At 35.0% G+C, this 17,234-nt stretch overlaps 2 protein-coding genes and 2 pseudogenes across 2 annotated transcripts; all 4 read left to right on the top strand.

Moving 5' to 3' along the window:
• Positions 1 to 4,010: 4,010 nt before the first annotated feature.
• LOC143575705 (PHD finger-like domain-containing protein 5A pseudogene) lies at positions 4,011 to 4,426 on the top strand (annotated as a pseudogene).
• A 4,954-nt stretch (positions 4,427 to 9,380) lies between these two features.
• On the top strand, positions 9,381 to 11,250 carry LOC143575704 (uncharacterized). Its single transcript, XM_077059996.1, has 5 exons — positions 9,381 to 9,585; positions 9,709 to 10,061; positions 10,159 to 10,254; positions 10,867 to 10,926; positions 11,001 to 11,250. The coding sequence occupies exons 1-5, from the start codon at positions 9,483 to 9,485 to the stop codon at positions 11,184 to 11,186; spliced, it is 798 nt and encodes a 265-aa protein (XP_076916111.1). The 5' UTR covers positions 9,381 to 9,482; the 3' UTR covers positions 11,187 to 11,250.
• A 716-nt stretch (positions 11,251 to 11,966) lies between these two features.
• Positions 11,967 to 13,230, top strand: LOC143575696 (UDP-glycosyltransferase 75C1 pseudogene; annotated as a pseudogene).
• An 868-nt stretch (positions 13,231 to 14,098) lies between these two features.
• LOC143575695 (putative disease resistance protein At1g61300) lies at positions 14,099 to 17,159 on the top strand. The gene is made up of 2 exons (XM_077059990.1): positions 14,099 to 16,989; positions 17,079 to 17,159. The coding sequence occupies exons 1-2, from the start codon at positions 14,149 to 14,151 to the stop codon at positions 17,157 to 17,159; spliced, it is 2,922 nt and encodes a 973-aa protein (XP_076916105.1). The 5' UTR covers positions 14,099 to 14,148.
• Positions 17,160 to 17,234: the final 75 nt, after the last annotated feature.

The raw sequence follows: 17,234 nt of genomic DNA, 5'->3' as shown, positions 1-17,234 counted from the left end.
TTGGAAGAGACGCCGGAGGAAGGCCGTTGTTTTGCTGTTTTCGCTCCATAGTTATGTGAATATGGAAACGATGGTTTGCTTTTTTTACTAGGGTATTGCAAATTGTAAAAGTGTAGAATGGTAATTGCGTATTAGAAGGGAAAATATGTAATTAAAGATTTAGTATTAAAAAAAATATGTTAAAAGGGAGGTTATGAAGGGAATATATGTAAAAATCCCAACTTATAAATATTCAGTATAGATGAAAAATGTTTGATTAAGTTAAATTCTTATTTTATGAATAACAAATAGTTAGATGAAAATATAACTATTAACTGAATTTCCTAATCTCATAATGAAACCAAATATCATTTTTATTCAAAATTCTCTTTAAATTTAACTTACCACATCCGGTTTTCTTCTTTAATTTTATCTCACTCAAAAATAATTTTCTATAATATATATAAACGAAAATCCTAAAATCCTACGTGTCGCGATGTGGTCGCTCCCTCCTTTTATAGAGGCCACCAGATTGCTTGATTTTTAAATGGAGGTCTCTCATTGATTTAATCCAAATTCATAGGTATGGGTTTTACCAAAACCAAATAGCTCTTAAACGGGTTATAACATCTCATTAAATTAAAAATTAATCTTACCAATTATTTGATATGAAAATCCTATAAAATAGAGATATACTAAAATTTAATATCCAATTTAAAAAAAAAAGATATTACTTATCATTAATAAACAATTTTATAATAAAAAACATAAGCGGTCATGGGTCACCAAATCCAGAAAGCTTTTAAACGGGTTACAACATATCATTTATTTATGAAACCCTTTCATCATCAAACCCTAAGTACATTATTAACTTTCTTACAATAAAGAAAATTAAAATCCAAAAAATAAATATTAAAAAACGAAAAATGTAAAACAACCATTCTCTCAAGCCATCAGATTGCTTTATTTGTAAATGAAGGTTTTCCCACGCATTTGACCCGAATTCACGGCTAAAGGTCTCACCAAACCCAGATAGCTCTTAAATGGGTTATAACATCTCATTATATTAAAAATTAATCTCATAAAATATTTGATATGAAAATCCTATAAAATATGGATATACTAAAAATTACTATCCTATAAAAAAATACTATTTATAATTAAGAAACAATTTTATAATAAAGAAAATAAACAGGTAATGAGCATCACCAAACACAGATAGCTTTTAAACCGGATTATAACATATCATTTATTTGTGAAACCAATTTATTATCAAACCTTAAGTATACTAATTATTAACTTTCATACAATAAATAAAATTAAAATCCAAAATATACATATATAAATATTAAAAACGAATAATGTAAAACAACACCCGTAATACGGGAGATAAAATCTAGTTTTATTATATTTCTCTTTCTTTTACACTCACAAATATTATACAGTTGATGGTTGATGGATAGTGTATCTCGAGGCTAGTTACTTAAGAGAGAGAAATCGTAGCAAATTCGTACGAAACTCACTTAATCGAAATTGTTGTGTTAATTAACGCCAAATACACCTTTCTAAAATTAAAATGTACTCTATTGTTTACTTTGTGAAACTCGATTCCACGCCGATTTAATAAAAATAAACACTAGGTGGCACGAGGCCATCAGCTCAATATTAGTGAACCGATAAGATATTTAGTTTAAAAGAAAAACAAAGTTACAAAAATAACAAAACATAATCAATTAGGGGGAGCAACTTAACCGTCATAACCGTTAACCGAACCATAACCGCCATAACTAAACCGATTTTAATCGCTAACCGACATAACCCATGGGTCAGTTTAATAAATTTTTGAAAACCGACAAATAGTTTTGGTTAAAGATAATTCCAAATCCGCCATAACCGAACCGACCCAATTATTTAACCAACAATATGCCTGGGATTAACTTTCACCAAACATATTGTTAGATTGTACCATTTTTATGTTTTCGGTTCAACGTTAGTAATCGAATTAACTTGAACTTCATTGATGGATCATATAAAGTTGTTTTTTTTAGAATATTTGGTATTAATGCTATCGAATATATATTTTGTTGGATTATGTCATATTGTATTTTTTAATATTTGGTATCAAACTTTTAGGCTCAATTATATTGTCTTGGTTACGGTTAACCGACCCATAATCGACTCACTATAACCATCAAAACCGACCAACCAAAACCGTCATAACGGATCGGTCATGGTTATGGTTATCCATTAACCGACATATCAGTTACGGTTATAGAATTGGCCCAAAACCGCCTCAAACCGACCCATACACACCCCAATAATCGATCATCTATAAACTGCATTTGGGGTTTCAGAAACTGGGCCTGAAGTCAGTTGGCCCATTTTCCCCTGAAGAAAAGTCAAGGGAATTAGGTTTCTTTTTCTTCACCGCTATTCATCAGGTTAACTTGTCATTCAAATCACCAGTAGTTTCTGTTTCTGTCTACAATTCTGGCATACGTACGTGTGTAATTAATTATGCGTTCCGCTAGGGCTCCAATGTAATTTATGTAAATGCTCAGAGATGCGTTTGTACAGGATATTTATTTTGTTGAAATGAATTATTTTTTGATGTCCATTTTCATTTATTTGTTTACTTTTCTTTAAAACGATTACAATAAAGTGGCAGGCAAACGGGCAACAAGCTGCGCCGCAACCCCCTTTTGAACAGCAAAGCCAATCCTGCTAAAAACGAAGCTTTGGGACCTAGAAGCTGAAGAGGTTCCGTGTACCGTGTAATCATTTATTATCTATATCTATAGATAGATTATCAGGAGTAGTTCTAAGATAGATTAGTTAACCTTCATCATCTATTCAATATACTTTGTGCTATTATATGGTGAACAAGTTCACTCGCTTGTAAACAACTCGAGGTTGGCTTGTTTCGCTTACTTATTTTTGAACCTCGAGCTAGGACCATGAGTAGTTTTTCAAGTTCGAGCTTGGTGGGTAGTTTTGTTAAGCTTGAGCTCGGTTGGTAGTTTTTTTAAGCTCGAGCTCGATGAGTATTTTTCAAGCTCAAGCTCGGTGAGTAGTGTTAAATGTGTTGATTTCAGGCCCATTGAACCTCACTCAAAACTCACACAATATAGATCAGGAAATAGTTGCAGAGAATTGAAGTAAAAATGAAGAAGAAAAGAGAAGTAAAAACACACTTTATTCAATAAACTAAGGGACTATAAATAGCCTTACAAAAGGAAACGTGGAGCATGAAAGTAGCCATAAAATACTACTTCATTAGTCCACCAATAGAACCGGTACAACCTAGACCCATTCCTCTAACATGTACTTTCTCAACAGTATAATTCCGGAGGATTCGGTCAACTAGAATACCACCACTTCTTAATAATAAACTATTAAATAAAACATAAAATAATAAACCACAATTATCTTCTATCTTCCAACCATAGTGCACGTGAAGACTTACAAGACTTATTTCATGCATCTAAATAATAAAAGCTCATAACTCATACCCGGTAAATAAATGATTAATACCAACAAAATGCTCGGGAGTCGAGCCTGATGAGTTGTTTTTCAAGTTCAAGCTTGGCTCGTTTATTAGTTATTAATACTTTTTTTTATCTATATTTTAGTTATATATATTTTGTATATAAAATGATATATGCTATATGATAGTTTTATATTTACTAATGGTTGTTATATAGACGTATTTTAAAGACATCAAATTAAATTATATAAATATTAGGCTTGTTTAAGGTCGCAAGCCAGCTCGGGCTAGTTTATTAAACAAGCTTATTTTGAGGATTGAGCCTGTTAAAACTCGGCTCAATTCATTAAGCTTTTAGCGAGCCAATCTTGACTATCACACGAGTGGGCTTGGCTTATTTACACCTAACAACAAGCATACCCAATCAAAAGTCCCCCCAATGGCTTGGCTCGTTTACACCTACTGTGTGTAAAAGTTCTTTTAAGTGTTTTTGGTGCATTCTGAAAAACTACTTCATTTCTAATGCTAAATCATTAGTAGTTTCTTCATTTTTGAGATTTGTAGTGACTTGTTTCTTAATCCAAGTTGTTAATTTTGACAGTTAAAATCTTGTTGAGGGAAAATGGCAAAGCATCATCCTGATTTGATAATGTGCAGAAAGCAACCGGGAATTGCAATGGACGGCTTTGTGAGAAATGTGATGGAAAGTGTGTTGTTTGTGATTCGTATGTACGTCCATGTACGCTTGTGCGTGTTTGTGATGAGTGTAATTATGGGTTGTTTCAGGGTCGGTGTGTTATATGTGGGGGTGTTGGGATTTCTGATGCATATTACTGCAAGGAGTGCACGCAACAGTAGAAAGATCGCGATGGGTGCCCGAAGATTGTGAATTTAGGGAGTGCTAAGACGGATCTGTTTTACGAGAAGAAGAAATACGGGTTTAAGAAAAGATGATACCGAACGGGTATTATGCATATTTGTAGAATTGCCTTGTGGTTGTAGAGTTTAATGAGTGAGATTTAACATTTTGGCTGTTAAAGCTAGAGTTAGACCCTTGTAATGGAATGATGTCGGTTTCACCGGAGGTTGTTACTGTTGAAACCGACTCGTGGCTTATGATGATTAAAGGTTTCATTGTTTTTCGGTTGTATGAAAATATTAGTATAAAATAGACGGTAAATGATGGATATTGGTTAGGGATGAGATTGGTGCCGTATTGAAAATATGAATACCGAAAAAGAGTGAGAGTCATAACCTTATGTTGAATGTTGCCATTTTTTCTGGTTCGTACCGGTACCCTTGAAAGTACCAATACCAAAAACATGAAAAGTTAATACCAATATTGTGTGGTACGGTTCTGCTAAATGATTGGTATTCGGTAAAATTGTTCATCCATACTAATTTTTAAAAATTTGTCTGAAATGCCTAAGCTTGGTTTCATATGTCTGTTGTTCTATCAATCATCTTTTTTCATTTTTTCTGCTGTCCGTGATCTGTAAATATCCATGTTATATGCAAGTAACCCGATGCACACATGTACTGTCCTATTAGGATAAATAATAAGGAAATGGCGTATCAATTCAAGCTATAAATAAATAAAAAGATAAACTATTTGGTATCGTCTTTTTGTATCACTAGGCAAATGAACTCAAAAATAGGTTAATGTTAATTGATAAAATGAATATAAAGAAATTATGATTGTTGTGTATACTATATGAAAATTTATGACATTATTATTATTGATCAATAAAATCAATATCTGCAAAAAGGGGAGTATCAAATTATTTTATGGTAAAAAATTCATTTATTTCAATTCTTTTGAACTCGCAGCTTCGCCAGAAGCTACGAAGGGGGGCCTCGGCCCGGGAAGGGGAGAGTGGCCGAGTGGTCAAAAGCGACAGACTGTAAATCTGTTGAAGTTTTTCTACGTAGGTTCGAATCCTAGCATGTGTAAAACATCATTAAAATATTACCAGTGTTAATATTTTAGAAATTTAAAATGTTATTATACAGTTGACCTTTTCATGTAAATGAGGAAGTGTATAATTTTCTCATATATTGATTTATTATTCTCTAACAAGTGTGCATATAATTAAACTTTTGAAAGTATATGTGTATAATTTATTGCACTAAGGTACTCTTCGTTTGTTCAGAAGTAAAATATCTGCAGTCTACGGACCACATCTGCAGACAGCTGTAGAAAAAGAGGTGGGTCAAACTTCTGCAATCTACAAGAAGAAAACTGTTTGTTTTTTAACGTCTACAGATTACTGAAATAAACTGGTATTGGTGCACAAACTGTGGTAGTGGGTGGTAGTGCTGCTAGGCGATGGTGGTGGTGGATGGTGAACATTGATGGTGGTGGACGATGGTGGTAGACGGTGGTGGTGGCGGACGGTGGTTGGTGGGGGGTGGACGCTAGTGGTGGCGAACGGTGGGTTGAAGTGGTGGTGGTGGCGGACGGTGGGTGTTGGTGTTTTAACCGTCTGCAGACCTTAGAAGATCTCAAAAGTGGATGAGCCAAGTCTAAACCAAAAAGAGCCAGCGCAGACTATTTTTTATGAAACGTCTTCAATAAAACAAATAGTCTGCAGATGGCAATGTCTACGCCGTGCAGACATTTTTCAGAAAAACAAACACCATATAAATGATTAAAATAATTAGTATGCTGCATGTAAATTGAAAGATAAGGTAAATATCAAAAAAGGATCAGTTGCATATATATAATATGTATATACTAATACTAGTAATGTTAATACTTGTGTATATTTATTTATTTATTTATTTATTTATATACATACCTAATATGTTTGAAATAAGTCCCCTCAACATTCAAATATCAAATGCATATCCCACTCCACGTTCTCTTTTCCACCTTCCCTTTACTTTTGCACCTTTTGATCATCCTATATTTCTTCTATTTCAAACCATTACTGAAAACCAACTTCTAAAAATAATATCCATCTTCCAATATTATCAACACCACCATGAAATTCTTTCAATCTTCTACCTCTGATTCCCAATTATCCAAACTCACGTCCGTCGGAAACTGCCTTCCGGGAGTCCTATGCCGCCTGCCTTGCTTCCACGATCGCACCACCAAATCAAGGATTTAACCGAGCCTTTATACGCTAAAACTAATCCTGGGGTTGTGGCAAAGCTAATGGGATTGGATTCAATCCCACAAAGGATTCCTTTGGTTCATCATCAACAAGATCATGGTAATTTGGCCACTAGAAGTCACCCGTCCGGTCAATCTCCAATGATTCTCGAGTCAAGAAAGGGAAATTCTTCGTTCTTGGCTTCGAATCGCGTTGTAGAGGTAAGTAATCATTATACTGTAATCATATATTATTTTTCCTGTCTTCCCTTTACAAGATTAAGTGTTTGATAATAATTGATGTGAAGTATGAACATTGTAGGTAAACAAGAATCGAGATCAGATTCGAAGAGGAAGTTAGTGGAAGATGATGAATCGGTGAAGAAGAAACGTGTAACCGAGACAAATGCATTGTTGAAAGAGAGTGCAAATGCAAATGCAAATGCAAATGTTGATTATGAGTTGGGGTTTTTAGATCAGTTGGTGCTTGAATTAGTATATGTGTTCTAGTATTTTAAGTTTAGTTTACAACGAGTTTGATCATTCGATCCACTCGTGTAGTGTTTGTCTTGATGTTCTTGGTGTGTGTTTTTAAAATGATTTGACATGTAATGTAACTTCATCATTGATCACTAACTTAGTGACAATGAATTCAATATTAATGAAATACTTGATTATCTAATTCTACCCTCCTTTTGTTCAACCAATAGCTTAAATAGTTCCATATCATACTCAGCTGATAGTTCAAGTAATTCATCTTACAAACGGTATTGCTGGTAATTACATACTTAGACAACTTTTGTTATTCACAACTTAACTCAACCCAACGTTTAATATAAAACTATTTTCTCTCGAAATTTCTATCTACACAACTTAACTCAACCCAAACCAACTTTTCATTTATTCATAACCAACTTAAACCAAATATTTATTAAATAAATATGTTTTGTTATTATTTAATATATAAACATAAAATTCTTTTTTCAGATAATAAGTTAACGAACCAAGATATTATATCGGAACCATGTTAAAAAGATACATTTTTAATTCTCTGATTTCAGTAAAATTTGTATCGGAATATTAAAAAAAATAAAAAACTAACAAGTTTACTAACTTAGATTTGAAAAGAAAAATTAGTTATTACAAATTATTAGATAAAAATGAAAATATACATTAAATGAATTGTTTGAAAAGAAAAAAAATATTAAATTATCATCCAATAAAATGTTGCCATGCATTCAACTAATCATATTAATGGTGATGGCCTTTGGTGAACTTGGGTTGGTCTAGTAACCAGGTTGTGGGGACGGTTGAAAAAATTTGTTATTTTTTAATTTTTAAAATACATAATATTGACAACTTAATTAAAAGAGGTCATTAATAAAGCTAGTCTTATAAGTTATGGTTCGTTTCTATTAATTAGTTTAAACGTAAAACCCACTTGATATGTCTGTTTGTTTAACTTATGACGCAAAATACATTTAAAATACCTATCGAAATTGTGCCACTTCCATATCAACGCTTGGGTATTGTATACAAATTTAATTTTAGTGTTTAATATCGATAGTGTAACGAATTTAACTGATACTGACTAATTCATTTTGTTTCGCTGCAGCAAGGTATCATGAGTCATGACTAACTTAACCAACACCGACCAAATTCATGTCGCTTCGCCGCAGCAACGCGTATCAAGTATGGACGGAATTCACGTTGACTCGTAACCGCAACACGCGTGTTTTACCAACTGACTATATGTCATTTTAAACAGGGCCGGCCGGGGCATAGGCAATGTGGGCGACCGGCCGGGGCACTTAATTTTCAGGGGCACAAAATTAATTGAAACATATAAGGTTTAAAAATCATTATTGCGATCTTATAAAAATTTCGATGGGTTCGGATCGAAACGCACATAATATGTTGTTATAAAATATGTTTTATTTTTTATTATCGTAAGCTCTGCACACTGTTATAAATATTGTTTTTGTATCATAAGCTGTATGGTTAAGAGCGTAACTTATCTTTTAGGTTTACTGCCATTAACATAGCGAAGTTAATCGATACCAACTGAATTCACATCACCTCGTCTATACCTATAGATAAACCGAATCGGTTTGGTTTATTCACTGTTGAAGCCCAAAGCAGGTAATTGTAAAAGAAAAGCCCAAATAGTGTACGACGTGCAAACCCTCTAATCCGTCATTTCTTCTCGCCGGCACTTTCTTCCCGGTGACGGACCCACCACACATCACTCTATTCGACCTAAACCAGCTTCAATCAGTAAGTTTCTTTCTAATTTTGATTTGTACGGTGAATCATAACTCAATACTTATCGCCTTGCGTTGCTTTTTAACCCTAATAGTTCAATTCAACTAGTTTTTAAACGTCTTGTTACCTTCACGGTGTAAGATAATAAGATAACACCCGGAATTGCCTTTAGGGTCTTTCATTTCTATGACATCGGATTCGTTTATTAGCTACAGAAGATAGATTTGGTGAATTAGGTTTATGCACACTTATACTGTTCAATTTCTCATTGGCATTTTATCAAACAGTTGGTGTGCGTTTTAATAACTGACGTCATACTCGTTGTTCATGGGAAAATGAAACTTGTTCGGGCTGTTCTACGGTCTCTTGCTTCTGCCAATTCACCTAGTTACCATATTGTTTTCAGTTGCCAGCACTTGTGGCTACAAACTTCTCATTGGCATTTTAACAAACAGTTGGGGTGCGTTTTAATATCGGGCATTTTTAGTTGTCGTTTATAGGATAAATGAAACGTGTCTTGCGGCTGGCAATTCACCTAGTTTCATGGGTTTTCAATTGCCAGAACTTTAGCTACAAACTTCTCATTGGTATTTTAACAAACAGTTGGCATGCGTTTTAATAACCGAGATTTTATTTGTCATTCATAGGAAGATGAAACTTGCTCAGGGTGTTTTACGGTCTCTTGTGACGGGCACTTCACCTAACTACCATGGGCGTACAGTTGCCAGAACTTTCGCCACAAGTGCTGCTTCAGGTATTTGGATTAATCTTTATTTGTTTTATATATATTCTTCTCTCAAAATTAGTGCTTTATATTGTATCTCATAATATGAATGCTGATCCATGCCCGTTTGTTCATTCTATAATTTCTGCGTAGCTACCGACTCAGATGCAAACACAAACTCATCAGAGACTATGGAAGAAATTGAAAGAAGCATTTTTGGTGAACCGGGAAACAGCCAGAGTGCAACATCTTTTCTTCAAATGTTGGGTCAGCCAAAACATGCTCGTGAGGCTTATGCAATGAGTGCTAGGTTGAACGGTTCTAGAAGATTGGGACATGCAGACGGTCTAGATGAGAGTTTCACATCTTTGACTGATGGTATTGATGGGAAGTTAAAGGATGCTGCTGTTTCTTATTTTGAATATGATGTGAACGAAGTTGAAAAAGAAGATTATAAGTTCAGACCAGATGTTACATTTTGGCCTGGTAATACTTATGATATTAAGGTATTAACTATAAATTTGTACTTTTTTTTAGCAATTTTTCTAAAATTTATATATTTTTTCCCCCTCAAGATTTTTACTTAAATGTGGGTTTATGCAGGATCTTGATGTTACAAAACCGGGTGTTCGTAAACCGTCTAAAAGATTCGAGTTTGAAGTAACAACAGAGGAAGTTCTACAAAAAGCTGATTTCAGGGTGAGCATCTTTAGGTTTAGTTTATTTGTATAAAAGTAAATAACAAGTTAGTCATTTAATTTGTTTTAAAAGTTTTATGGGTAGGCTTGTAAACGAACTGAACGGAGCATGTTTGTGTTCGCTCGCTTAACTTTAACTGAACAAACGATCGAACATGAACAATTAAGCGAACATGATTATTTGTTCGTTTTCATTCGTTAAGAAAATGAACATGTTCGTGTTCATTTATGTTCGTTTGTTAAAAGTATACACGAACGATTCACGAACGTAAATGAAAGAAACAAACATAACTCAGTTAATACCAGTTTAAAGCATCGTGTAAACAATGTGCTGGGCATTAAACATTATTAAAACTAAACTAAAGTTGTAATGGAACCAGAAAAAGTTTAATGAATATATCAACGAACGAACTTAAACAAGCATAAACTAACAAACATAAATGAATGATTATAAACGAATTTATATAAACGGACATAAACAAATGTTCACGAACTTAAATCAACTAACAAACCACGTGCTCATGATCGTTCGTTCAACTAAATGGTCGGTTAATTTACAGAGCTGTATGTTGGGCAACGCGTTGATTAAAAGTTGGCCTTTATATGTGTGCAGAATGTGCGCTTTCTTGCAAACTTTATAACCGAGGCTGGAGTGATTATCAAGAGGAGCAAGGTACCAATAATATTGTTTTATTGATTAAACAAATCTTTAACAGTTATTATTTAAGTTATATTGCTTTTATGTAGACTAAAATCAGTGCGAAAGCCCAAAGGAAGATTGCTAGAGAGATAAAGACAGCACGGGCGTTTGGACTAATGCCATTCACGTCAATGGGAACCAAACATTTTGCTTATGGAAAGTCAATGCAGGATCTTGACAAAGATTATGAGTATGAAGTTTATGATCACAATTTTGTTGATGATGCGCCTTGAAGGTTATTAATCGTGTAAGTTTTTGTGATCCAGATGAAATAAGCCTAAAGAAACATTAAAGATTTGTGTTCATGTGGACATTATTATCACTGGCAATCCATCTTTCAGTTAGAATTATTATTAATTTTCGTTAATGATGCAGTATTTATGTCTTATGTGAATTCCAAGTTGTTGATAGTCGGTTTGTTGCCTTGCCGCTGTGTGAGGTTGTTTACTGTTAAATAATAAACATGTGATATCAACCCGGTTTTATCACGTCAATGAAAATTAAACTATACAAGGGGGAATTTTCACAGCCTTATAACTTCTGGGTTGTAAAAATTATATCTTTAGGATATTTAAAAGGTCAGTATTTTAAGAACCAACATTTTTCCTTAGACGCTGAGATTCATTGTATTGTTTTAGGCACCATACACATTATTATTAGAATACGGTATGCTATGTAAAGCTGTATTCCGTTGTATCGTGTTATGCTACGTAATCTTGTGTTATACTTAACATGCGATGCTTGCAATATTATATGATATTGTCTTATGTTATGACATGCGATGTAATGTTACATCATATTCGATGCAATGTGATGTAATATGGTGTAATGACAACACATATTATATTGTATTATGAATTGCTATTATGTTACATTACGAATCCACTTATATATTGTTAAGTTTATAATATTTCAAATAGCATTTTCTAAAGAAATAGCCTCCCTTATACATATTACATCAAGGCTCATACGGTAACACCTCCATCTTCTGCATCATTGCCGCCGTCACCACTATGACAGGACACTGGAAAATCCTGATGGTGTCCTATGCTAGCCGTGGCCATGTCAACCCATCCCTCACCTTTGCCGCATGCCTCGTTAAACTAAGGGCCGATGTCACCATTCCACCAGCTATTTTGTCATACGAAACGCCATTGATAAAGAAACCATACCTCCCAAAATAACCTTTTCTCCATTCTCAGATGGCTATGACTGTGGCAAACAACCAACCACCACCCGTCACCAATTCATGTCAGATTTTGCCACAAACGGGGCCCGTTCTGTTGCAGAAATCATCACGTCCGCCGCTGCAGCAGGTCACCCGTTTGACCACATGGTGTACACAAGCGGCATACCTTGGGTGGCAACCGTGGCCAATACCTACCAACTCAAATCCAGCCTCCTTTGGTGCCAACCAGCCACTGTCTTGAATGTTTATTATTATTATTGCAATGGCTATGAAAAATTTATATCCAGTGACACGAACCAGTTATGGCCTACAGTTAGTTTCCGACAGAACAAGAGTTTCTTGTACAAGTTGCTAAAGACCAGATTGATGCACTCAAAACCACTTCAAGAATACTCCATAATAGTTTTAACGAGTTGGAAAACGAATCGATCAAAGCGATTGAGCAACTCGAGTACCCTCCAATCGACCCTTGATACGATCGGATAAAAAAGAAAATGACGAATGCATCTTATGGTTAAACTCAAAACCGAATTAATCAGTAGTGTATGTTTCGTTTGGGTCACTAGCAGTATTATCAACGGATCAAATGGAAGAGATAGCGGTCGGGTTGCTAGAGAGCGGGCACCATATCTATGGGTGATCCAAGATGGCGAGCAAGCGGGACGATTAAGCAAACGGAGGAGCTTCAAAAACTAGGGAAGATTGTAGACTGGGGTCCTCAGGTGGCAGTGTTAAACCACCGATCAGTCGGTTGTTTTGTGACACATTGCGGCTGGAATTCGACGATCGAGGCGTTGGCGGCTGGTGTTCCAACAGTGGTGTTTCCACAGTGGACGGATCAGCCTACAAATGCGAAGATGGTTAAAGATGCGTGGAAAACAGGGGTGCGGGTGAAGAGGCGGCAGGGTGGTGTGGTGGTGGAAGGGGCTGAGATTCAGAGGTGTGTGGAGATGGTGATGGTGGGTGATAACGGCTGTGATATGAGGCGGAATGCACATAAATGGCGGTTTTTGGCGGCCGAAGCTCTACACAATGGCGGATCCTCCACCATCAACCTCCAAGCTTTCTTAGAGCATGTTTGGGATTGAGTTTGAAAAATGCTTATTGGCTTATTAGTGTTTTCAAAAGGCCAATAAATTAAAATGTGTTTGGCAATTACAATAATCTTTCTTATTTTAACTTTTTGAAAGAGTTAAAAAACAGTTTTTCAAAAGCCCAAAATCCTGACTTCAAAATGGCTTTTTGTAAAATACAATAAGCTTATAAGCATTTTTGAAACTCAATCCCAAACATGCATGCTCTAAGATGATGCTTGATAACAATCTATTAAACTAATTTATTCACATAATGTTTTTCACTTTTAAACGTTTACTAATACATTTATGGTAATATCTTGGCCAACAAGTTAAGATAGATCTATAAATACAAGATTGGATGGATGATCAACAAAGAATTATGTAACGAGTTTTTGAATGTGTGTTCTCTTGTAATAATAAAGTGCTTATCGACCTTTTGCTTCGATTATTTATATAGAGTTATGAATTATATAATTTGTATTGTTCAACTCGTGTATAACATGAATAACTAACTTAGTTATAAATATACTTATAATTCTGTTAATATGAAGTTAACAAAAAATGATATATGTTTTTCTTAATTTTTTCCCACTTTTAATACCTGAAGTAAGACACAAGAAATTGATTTGAGAGGGTGTCCAAAATTAAATCATAACGGGTATATTTAGAGTCTCTTTAATATATTCCTTACTTGTTTTCTTTTACACTCTAAAGCTTGTCTTTGAGAGCATACATTCTTTACTTGTGCAAGGAGACGTCCAAATTAAACAAAAATATAAGGTTCCTAACTGCATCTCATATTCTATATTCGTTTCATTTTTCTTTCTCAACTCTCAAGTTGAATTTTTCTTGGTTCATCTCTCATAATCTTCTTCCCAATTCCCTTTAAACTATATATTTTCTATCTAAAGCCCAAACCATCATAAAACAATGACTGAGGTCGTTAGCGCCCTGGTTGGAAAAGTAGTCGACTACTTATGCGGTGCGGCTAAAACCGAGATAACCTACCTTTGGAACTACTCTGAAAATGTTAAAAATTTGAAAAACGAAATCGAAAAGCTCTCAAGTATGAAGGGAAGGGTTCAGCAACACATAGAGTTGGCTACTTCTAAAGGGGAATGCATCCTAAAAGGCGTTGAAGAGTGGATAAAGAAAGTAGATGCTGAAATATCCGACGCCACAGAGTTTATTGCCAAAGAAGCGGAAGCTAAGAAGACATGCTTAAAATTACCGTTTTGTGTCAATTTAAGCACCATCCTTCAGTTCAGTAAGACGGCAACAAAAAGAACCTCTTATCTTCAGCAGCACCAAAGATACGGTAAGGATTTTGAAACTTGTGTTTCGCTTCCTGCACCCACCCCAGGATTCTTAGACTTATACCGTCGAAAAAGTCTTGAAAATATTGATACCCAAAAGTCAACTTTGAAGAAAATCATTGAAGCCATAAAAGATGACAAGATACAAATAGTTGGAATCAATGGGTTAGGAGGTGTAGGTAAAACTACACTAGCTAGTGAAGTTGCTGCTGAAATGAAGAATGAATTTGCAGAAATTGTGTTTGTAACAGTTTCACAAAATGTTGATGCTGAAATGATTAAACAAAAGGTTCTAGTTGCGGCAAAAAGAATTATCAATGGAGAGAAGGTTCTAATAATTCTTGATGACGTTTGGGAGGAACTGAAGCTAGAGGAAGTTGGCATCCCATTTGGGAGTGACAACAAGAGTTGCAAGATTTTGGTTACATCTAGAAGCAAAGATGTGTGCGAGGCAATGAATGTTCAGAAGAATGTTTCAGTAAGCCCTTTGCAAGATGAAGAAGCGTGGACCCTTTTTGAGCGCGTGGTTGGTAAAAGCGAATGGGATAGTACATTGGAAGAAGTTGCACTGAATATTGTTAAAGAGTGTGGTGGACTACCACTTTTTATTCAAGCGGTAGGAAAAGCCTTAAGAAACAAAGAATATAAAACTTGGGAGGCAGCGCTTGATCGACTACAAGATCCAACCGATGAGGATGCTCTCTTCAAAAGAAACGGAATAATGCAACTGAAGCTAAGCTATGACTATCTTGAAAGTGAAGTAGCTAGATCGTGCTTCTTATTGTGTAGTATGTTCCCAGAAGATGGAACCATTGGCTTTAAAAGGTTGACATACTATTGTCTGGGTCTAGGAATTTTTAATAATCACGATGGCGATATTCAGGGTGCAAAATATAGAGTTCAACTAGCCGTTGACTCCCTTAAATCATCTTTCTTGTTATTGCCTGGTGGAGAAACAGAAGATGAAGAGCTATTCAAAATGCACGACCTTGTTCGTGATATGGCAAGGCTCGTTACTTCTAAAGGTGATTACAAGTTTTGGGTGGAATCTGGAAGAGGTTTGAAAAAATGGCAACCAAAAAAATACTTAGAAAGCTACAACAAGATATCTCTCATGGGAAATAGAATTTGTGAGCTTCATGATCATGGCCTTGTTTTCTCACACCTTGATACTTTCCTTATACAAGATAACCATATGTTTTCACTTCCTGATGAATTCTTTCAAGGCATGGAAAAACTTAAAGTTTTAGATATGTCATGTAATAGGATACCATATCTCCCACAATCACTGAAGAAACTCACATTACTCCGTATGCTTGATCTAAGTGGGAATGAATCCCTCAATGAAATTTCTATACTTGGGAAGCTAACATGTCTTGGGATTTTAAAGCTCAGAAAGACTAGAGTTACAAATATCCCTAAAGAGATCGGGGAATTGACCAATTTAAGGTTGTTAGATGTTTACTTATGTGAATCTCTAACTTATGTAACACCTGGTGTCATATCAAAGCTCAATAAGTTGGAAGAGTTGTATGTTGGGTTGTCGAAGAGAGATTGTAATTTTCTCCTAGAACTAAATGAGTCGCTTAAAGTTCTACATTTAAATGTTCCTGAATTGCTTTGTATTCCTGAAGGGTTCCACTTTGAAACTTTGATGGGATTTCTCATTGAGGAAGGCTATTTCGAGAACAAGCCAATATATGATTGTAAACGCGTCCTACGTCTTACAGAAAGTATCTTACCACTCACGATGCGAGTAACAAAATTGATTCAGGCAAGTGAATGTTTAATTTTGTGCTATATAAAAGATTTGAATAACGTCCTACCATACCTTTATCTAGAAGATTGTGATAAACTAAAGTATATTGAAGTGACTGCATGTCATGATGTTAGAAGCTTGGTGAAGACATGTGACATGGATGTAACACACACATCGGATGGACTTGGTGAAAATAAGGTTTTCTCCCAAGTGGAATACATCTTGCTAGATGATCTCAATAGGTTGGAACTTTTATGGGACAGGCCACTTCAATATATATACTTTTGTAATCTAACAAGTATCACGATTTGGCGTTGCCCCTCCTTGTTGAACTTATTCCCTTTAAGTATAGCACAAGGGCTAGTCAATCTTAGAGATATAGATATTGACAACTGTAAGAGTTTGTTGGTAGTCATTTCGAAAGGAGATGAGGGAACAACAAGAAGTGAAACTGAATTGGTGGACACAAATATTGTGTTCCCTCTTACCAATATTAAGCTGCTTAATCTTCCCAAACTCGAGAGTTTCTACTCTGGTCATTCTATCATTAAATATCCTTATTTGGAGAATATGATGGTGATAGATTGTCCTAACATGAAGAGATGGAGTTATGGAGAGAATCATATACCCAATATCAGATTTAAGCATGAAGGGAGGCCACATAGCAATATTAATGAATACATTAACGATCATAAGGTATGGAAAATACATACTCCATACTCTAGCTAATAGTCTAATAAATTAATATATCGCTTTGCCATGTAAATTAACTTATTATGTTACAGTCGATGGATGTAAACACAATTATCCGAAAGGGGTCATTTACAAACAAGGATCTTTTCCGTGCCGACCAGGTAGGTGATTAAACACTATTATGGGAAGGGATGTGCTAAAAAGTCAATTGTGTCTAAAACCACAAGTCACAAGGAGATTGGAGGGTA

The sequence above is a fragment of the Bidens hawaiensis genome, unplaced genomic scaffold (assembly GCF_021521415.1).
Source record: "Bidens hawaiensis isolate Kalapana, Puna unplaced genomic scaffold, B.hawaiensis_p1.1 tig00027583_1, whole genome shotgun sequence".
Taxonomy (NCBI): domain Eukaryota; kingdom Viridiplantae; phylum Streptophyta; class Magnoliopsida; order Asterales; family Asteraceae; genus Bidens; species Bidens hawaiensis.
The sequence above is the reverse complement of the archived record's forward strand: the minus strand, read 5'-3'. Positions and strand labels throughout refer to the sequence as shown.

Coding starts and splice junctions, on each gene's coding strand:
- LOC143575704 (XM_077059996.1), top strand. CDS start 9,483: ATGAAACTTGCTCAGGGTGTTTTACGGTCTCTTGTGACGGGCACTTCA. Junction 9,586..9,708: donor CGCCACAAGTGCTGCTTCAG/GTATTTGGATTA, acceptor ATTTCTGCGTAG/CTACCGACTCAGATGCAAAC. Junction 10,255..10,866: donor TACAAAAAGCTGATTTCAGG/GTGAGCATCTTT, acceptor ATATGTGTGCAG/AATGTGCGCTTTCTTGCAAA.
- LOC143575695 (XM_077059990.1), top strand. CDS start 14,149: ATGACTGAGGTCGTTAGCGCCCTGGTTGGAAAAGTAGTCGACTACTTA. Junction 16,990..17,078: donor AATACATTAACGATCATAAG/GTATGGAAAATA, acceptor ATTATGTTACAG/TCGATGGATGTAAACACAAT.